The sequence below is a fragment of the Enhydra lutris genome, unplaced genomic scaffold (assembly GCF_002288905.1).
Source record: "Enhydra lutris kenyoni isolate GAN:26980312 unplaced genomic scaffold, ASM228890v2 scaffoldscaffold35, whole genome shotgun sequence".
NCBI classification, from domain to species: Eukaryota; Metazoa; Chordata; class Mammalia; order Carnivora; family Mustelidae; genus Enhydra; species Enhydra lutris.
In genome coordinates, this window is record NW_019154119.1 from 8065092 (window position 1) to 8072723 (window position 7632).

Consider the following 7632-nt stretch of genomic DNA (forward strand, 5'->3'; position numbering starts at 1 on the left):
AGCTTAAATTTCTAGTTCGTAAAATCTAGAGAAAATTGGGATACCACTCACACATCCTGTCATAGCTAAAACTAAAATTACTAAGTAGTGAAAGGATATGGAACAACCGAAACCCTTATACACTGCTGGTGCAAATGCAAAATAGTAGACCCATTATGAAAAAAGTTGAGTTTTAGAAGTTCTCTATATATTCTGGGGGAAAATGTATGTATATGTGTGTGTTTGTGTATTTGTTCCCCACTGCCTTAGTCAACAAGAGAGAAGCTTTACTGAGGCCATGGGGCTCAGGCAAGTGGTGGCCCTATCGGGGAAGGAGGAGCCCAAGAAGGGACTTTATTTGACTTTCTTCTCAGGGCGTGGGTGGTTGGTGTCCCCGCAATTTTTGTAGCAGCTGACAGAATGAGTTTGCAGGCAAACTTAGCACTTCCAGCAGACTGTCATGTTGCAGCTGTAATTTCTGGGTGAGCTGGCAAAGGGGAGGCTTGTTGATGCCACTTGCCACGCAAAGCACCACCTGCAGGTGGAGTCTATGAAGATGGATGAGAGGGAGGGACAGCAGCTGAGCCTGGTCCCAGCACTGAAATCCTACAGTAGGCCCTCCAGTGTCCTCTAGACCAGAGCTTCTCAAGTGTGACAGAGACACTGTGTCGGAATCCTTTGTGTCTTAGCAATAGTGGACACACCAGCCCAGCATCTCTCACATTTTCATATCAGACTCATGATTTTTGATGTTTTCTCCCATTCTCTGGGTTGTCTTTGTACTGTTTATAGTCTTAATGGCACAAAAGTTTTAAATTTTCATGAAGTCCAATTTTTTTATGTTTTCTTTGTGTTTGCGGTCATATCCAAGGAGTTGCCAAATCCAGTGTCACAAAGCTGTTGCCTTATGTTTTCTTCTAAGAATTTTGTATTTCAGCTCTTACATTTAGGTTTTCGATCTATTTGAGTTAATTTTTTGATATATTTCCATCCAACTTCATTCTTTTTCATGTGGTTATCTAATTTTTCCAGCAACACTTAATTGAAAAGACTGTCTTTATGCCAATACCACAGTGTTTTGATTGCTGTGGCTTTGTAGTTAAGTTTCAAAGTGAAATGGATTCCCTTCGACTTACTGGTCCCTTTAACTTGAACATGGGATGTCTTTCCATTTATTTATGTGTAATTTTTTTCAGCACTATTTTGTAGTTTACATTGTACAAGTCTTTCACTTTCTTGGTTAATTCCTAAATATTTTATTCCTTTTTGATGCTATTTTAAGTAGAATTGTTTTGGTAATCTCCTTCTCTGGATTGTTTTTTACGTAATTATTACTTAAAAACACTGCACTTAATAAATCACTCTCTGGGTTTCCCTTTGGCAATAACAGCCAGGGAATGTAAACTAACATAACAGACCGTCAGCACAAAATATTATTTAATGGATCCTTACACTATTCCAGAGGCCTGAGAAGTGTGCAGTCTAGGCTCTTGGAGCTAATAAATGGTAATCTGAATTCGGACGCTAAGCTCGAGGGATTTCTACAGTGTCTCAGAGTAACCGCAGCCACCCTCTCCCAGATGTCTTGCTAAGAGCGGACGCTGGAACCCCGAGGGGCGTTAGAATCTGCGGGCCCCTGAGCCATTCGAAAGAAACCAAGCTTGCTCCTGCTTCTGGCATCGTAAGGCTCCCTCCCCCAACAACTCGCTGTGACAAAGGACAAGCTCTTCGCAACATCAGTCGACCGACACGGAAACCAGTTTGGGCCCATCAGTCCACTGCTATTCTGGAAAAGGAAGCAGGCGGAACCCGCAGCAATAACGGCGCCGCATTTCAGAAGAGTCCGTCCAGGATTTCCCCGGCCGCGCGAGTTCCCCGCCGGTGCCGTGAGCTTGATCTCGCGAGATGATGGGTCCTCCGAAGGTACAAACTTCCCCCTTCGCTAAGCGCCGAGGTTTTGCGGTCAAATTAAATTCCGGAGTGCGGAAGTGACTCTGTGGCGCCACCTCTAAACGCCCAGAAGTCAACCCCCTTTGTACACGGAACGCTAGGCCTCCGACCGCTATGGATGGGCAGCAAGGGCAACAAAGCCACGCGACGTTGGCACTCGCCCAAGCTCACTTCGAGAAGGGCGACTACGCCGAGGCCGAGGCCCTGTATTCCGCTTTCATTCGCCAGTGCGCAGGTGCAGGCTCCGTGGGAGCGGCGCCCGGCAGGTAACTATCGCGAGAAGTGGGGTCGCGGCGCCTCCGAGACGTGGGTGGCTGGGTATGTCAGGTCCACGGTTCCGCCGCCTGAGCTCCCCGGGACCGGAGATGCGTCGGGCGGAGCGTTTGTCTTTCCAGAGGGCGGCGAGGGGCGCGTGCTGCCCTCCCCCCGGGAGGTCTCCTACGTTACTCACTCTGACCCAAGACTTAGAGCCGATAGGGCTTTTCCACCTGCCATTTTAACGAGCGGGTGTCTGAGACCTGGAGACGGCGAGGTGACTCGCTAGGACCCGGGACCGCTACTCCGGTCGGTCGCCACATCACCGCAAGAGTGCTTCGTTTTTCGTGTGTGTGTGTGTGTGTGTAGTAGAGGAGGATATCACTCGGCCTAAATACTACCATTTCACCCCACAGTCATCCATGGATATTTCAAAAAATGCATTTCTAAATATTAAGGATTCTTACGGAAACAACCACAGTATCATTATTATTACATGATTCCTTACTATGAAATACGCAGTCAGTGTTGGTTCCTGATTGATTAATAACGTTTTTGTTAGGCTGATGTGTTTTTTAGCAGTTGGTTCCAGTCAGGATGCACACCAGGTCTCTTCATCTGTAAGGCTCCCCTTCCTTTTTTTTCCCCTTGAACTTTGTCGAGGAAGCCAGTCCGGTGTTTTGAGAGTTCCCCATATTTTGGATTTGCTGAAGTCATTCCCCTGATGTCATTTAATACGGTCCCCTGTCTCCTACACTGCTTGTAAGTTGGTAGTGAAATCCTGAGGTTTGATCCGGTTCAGATCCAGTATTGTGGCGATCATATGTTAGGTGGTGCCGTGTACCTCGATTAGAAAGCTTATAATGTCTTTCTGTGATATTAGCGACTTCACCTGCTAATATCTGCTTGCCCAGAGAGCCTTGGGTTTATGCCTGGATGTGTAGCATTTGATGGTCCTCCAAGTTTTGCCTTTGTTTTTGTTGATGGAGTGATGTGGACTAGAATGAGGAAACAGAGGAGTAGAATGAACAGCTTTTTGACGGTTTTGAATTGTCTGCACCATCACCCTTCTCTCCCTTCAAGGATTTGGTTTTTCTTGACAGCATGCCAGCTTGTCTTTTGTATGAGACTTACAATTTTTTTTCAAAGATTTTAAAAAATTTATTTGACAGAGAGAGACAGTGAGAGAGGCAACACAAACAGGGGAAGTGGGAGAGGGAGAAGCAGGCTCCCGGCTGAGCAGGGAGCCTGATGGGGGGCTCAATCCCAGGACCCTGGGATCATGACTTGAGCGAAGGCAGACGCTTAATGACTGAGCCACCCAGGGGCCCCGAGGCACAATTTGCTAAACTCATGGAATTAAACCAGAAAAATAAAATTCCTTTCATGTTTTGATAATACACCAAGGTAACAGTTAATAGAAATTTCTGAACAGGCAATAAGACAGTAGCACCATCCCCTGAGCCTCCCCCACCCCACCAAAAAAAGATTAGTAAACATAAAAAATGTAGTTTTCTATCATTTCAAGCTCAAAGAGTAGACTTAGCTACTAGGTTTCAAAAAGTATTCATCAGCAATAGGTATACTGACACCATCTAGTCTCCTTTATACATTTAACCTAAGAGCACCCGTGTGTGTTTATAGTAGATGTAATATCTGCTTCTTACCAGTGCAGGAAAGAAAACCTCCATGGTTTACTAGAAGGTCGCTCAGCATGCCTGAATGAACATTCTAATTTCCTTATAGTTCTGAAATTCTTCTAGGAACTCATGAATTTAAAATGAATTCTGTCATTTCAGATATTTTTCCTTAAATAGGTCTTTTAGCTTAAATTTATTTTTTAAAATAATGGGTCACTGAACCATTTTGAAGAAGCATTTGCAATTTTTGCATGCCTGTCACTCTGAATGGTTTACATTTTCTTTTCATATCCCAAAGTGCAGCCTTAGTCATAAACCTAACTTTCCTTTTTTTTTTTTTTTTTTTGCTAAAGCTTGCAAATGTAAAAAAAAATCCACATTTGTATTAGGAAGTTAAATTCTAGTGTGATAAATACTATCATTACAAAAATCTTAATATTATCAAAAACATTTCGGCTTCAGTAGTTAACCCACATCTTTAAAATATGAAGCAGTTTCCACATGAAAAGTAGGCTTTTAGAATTTGTTGTAATGAGATCTAATTCTAGACCAAACTTTCTATGATCCTCGGAATATAAGAAACTCACAACAAAGTTTCGAAGCTTAAAAATTGACTCTCTGAAACCTTTCTGGAGTTCTGAGGCTGCATTTTTCTTAAAACCCTTTATGGGGCAGCAGTTCACCTAGTATCATAACAGAGAGAGTTGAAGCGAGTGTGTCCTCCTGTTCCTCCAGTTTCAAACCTGGTGCTAGTGGCGTCCGGACGTGGTCTTGCACCCAGTCTCTGTCATAGCTCCCGGAAGCAAGTTTTCTCATGCTGCAGTAGTTTTGTCCATCGTTAGTAAACTTAGACTTGAAGGAGACCCCTGTGCATACCTCTTATGGTAGCAGTGGTTGCCGTGCCTGTCATATCTCAAGGATCTAGATATTAACAGAAATCTCTTTTGCTGGCACTGACAGCAGTCACGATGTTTTCTGAGGACTGTACTTTGTACTGGGGGCTTAATGAAGAAATGACAGATGAGTGTAGCCTGCACCTGTTCTGTTTGATTCAAATCTGAGAACCAGTTAGGAAAAAAAGGAAAACAGAATTGTCTCTGACCTGGAGCAGAGTCCGTTCATGTTCTCTTCATGAATCGTCGGGCAGAGGAGGGGTGACCTGCTGAGCAGGTGGCTGGTCGGAGACCCCTTGTTGGAGACCCTGCCCACTCACAGCTCCTGGGGAAGCCTCTGGAGCTTTCAGAAGCAGAGTCCCTTCGGCACACAGGACCCCCAGAATGAGCCTGAGCCCCGATGTCCTCCTCGCAGGAGGCGAGTGTGGCCTTGCTGGGGCGATCGTAACTAAGATGAGAGGGAGGGCAGCTCCATCCCCTCCTTGGGCAACAGCATGTTGATTCTTCACTTTTGGTCAGCTTGTATTTATTTACTGGTGAAACATGATTTAAAATCTCATTTTTGGTGGGATCACTTAAAAATTTGAGAATAACATTGATGATTCAGTTTGTGATACATCCATTGCAAGCTGGAGCTCTGGGCTGGCTTTTCCTCCTGGCTAAGGTTGAATTTGGTCTGTCTTCTTTGCCCTGCTGGCTGGCGCATGCTTAGAAAATGAATAATTTTTGAATGTTGCGTTCTGCGAAACAAGTTGACAGTGCACGGGGCTCTGAACACACTATAAAATGAATGTGTTTTTCGGACTGACAGGGTAGCGCTGCCACGCTATAAATTAGGTAAAGGGATTAAACAAGAATTGATTCCTCTGCCTCTTTTTTTTTTTTTTTTAAGATTTTTATTTATTTGACAGACAGAGATCACAAGTAGGCAGAGAGGCAGGCAGAGAGAGAGGAGGAAGCAGGCTCCCCATTGAGTAGAGAGCCCGATGCAGGGCTCGATCCCAGGATCCTGGGATCATGACCTGAGCTGAAGGCAGAGGCTTTAACCCACTGAGCCACCCAGGCGCCCCGGATTCCTCTGCCTCATTTCTTTGCATTTCATTTCTTTACTTGGTTTTTCCGGTGTAGATACTGCATGTCACAGGCTATGAAGCTGGACAATACCCAAAAGAGAATGAAAGTGGAAATGAGAGGAATTTGGTAACACACGTTTTTAATGTGAACTCTTTGTTTAAAGCAAATGCAGCCCTGAGGATTTGGCTACTGCCTACAACAACAGGGGGCAAATCAAATACTTCAGGGTTGATTTTTATGAAGCCATGGAGGACTACACATCGGCCATACAAGTCCAACCCACTTTCGAAGTTCCGTATTACAACAGAGGGTTGATACTGTATAGGCTGGGTAAGAATTATCTTTTTTCCCTTTTGCCCTTGACTTTATGTTATGAATTCAGAGCCCTCAAATGTGAAACTAATGTAGTAGACATCAAGTCTTAATGTCGCATAAAATTTGGGTGTAGTGCCTGAAACAAAGGAAGCATTTATTTTAGGCTTCTGGTAGGCTTTACAGTGGAGCATTGGGGTGAGGATTGGACCTGGAGACCGATGAGAGTGACCCCGTTACTTTGTGCCTGTGCATTCCCAACTGTGAAGTGAGCTCAGCACGGATGATCACCTGTGGAACTTTTCTGAGTTAAAATTTTTACAGGCACACAAGACAATATAAAGTGAAGGGGTTTTAGATCCTTAGATCAAAGGACTGTAGGTACTGTTTCTTTTTTAAAGTGTTAAAAGGAATACCAATTTTCTGTTCCTTAAAGATAGGATTTTGTTGAGATTTTATGACGTTTTATGCTATTTCTCTGTTAAATCTCAAGAAATAAACCCAGAGTCAATTTTAAGTGTTCATTTAAAGCTAATTTAAAATTTTAATTTTAATTATTCTGTAAGGGCATGCAAAATTACTTTGATATACACATCCATATATCATTATTAAGAAGAAAAAAAATCCTTTACTAGGTGTGGTTGAAAGCTCATAAATACAAAAGCACGTGTATCTGAACTTTGTTATGAATAATATATAGAAATACTCAGTTTTATTATTCTTTTTCATTTTTTGGGTCCTGGTACAGGATACTTTGATGATGCTTTGGAAGATTTCAAGAAGGTATTAGACTTAAATCCTGGATTTCAAGATGCTGCTTTGAGCTTAAAACAGACTATTCTAGACAAAGAAGAAAAACAAAGAAGAAATCATTGAAAAAATTTTTGCAAGTTTTAACTTAATTAAAATATTGACTCATGACCCTTATAATACCTGGCATCTCATTCTTTATAATGTAAAGTAGGTGTTGAGTAATTACTATTTTTTTTTTTTTTGGCGACAAGCTATTTTGATATATATTTAAGATGAAGAGATTCATGCCTTAGCACTGAAAGTTAAATAATATATTTAAAGTAGTTAATTTCAGCTCGAGCTACTGTTGAATAACTGCTTTTTGTAAAGTATAAATAAATAATATCAATGCATAGTTGTATATGATTACAGTAAAATATTTAAAGAAATGTGTGACATTTTCTTCATTAACGTTATATTTTTTATTATTTTTGTTCCCAACTTTTTATTTTAAAAATTTGACATCTGGGTGCCTGGGTGGCTCAGTGGGTTGGGCCGCTGTCTTCGGCTCGGGTCGTGGTCTCGGGGTCCTGGGATCGAGTCCCACATCGGGTTCTCTGCTCGGCAGAGATCCTGCTTCCCTCTCTCTCTCTCTGCCTGCCTCTCCGTCTACTTGTGATCTCTCTCTGTCAAATAAATAAATAAAATCTTTAAAAAAAAAATTTGACATCTGGGCTGAGCCACCCAGGTGCCCCTTCTCTTGGCTTCTCTTCTCTTTTCCTTACTCTTGACTGGGG

The 7632-nt window shown here is 42.6% G+C and overlaps 1 protein-coding gene across 1 annotated transcript; it reads left to right on the forward strand.

Annotated features, from left to right (window-relative positions):
• Nucleotides 1-1739: 1739 nt before the first annotated feature.
• LOC111154126 (tetratricopeptide repeat domain 32) lies at nt 1740-7107 on the forward strand. The gene is made up of 3 exons (XM_022513530.1): nt 1740-2195; nt 5955-6121; nt 6852-7107. The coding sequence occupies exons 1-3, from the start codon at nt 2044-2046 to the stop codon at nt 6977-6979; spliced, it is 447 nt and encodes a 148-aa protein (XP_022369238.1). The 5' UTR covers nt 1740-2043; the 3' UTR covers nt 6980-7107.
• The last annotated feature ends 525 nt before the right edge of the window (nt 7108-7632 follow it).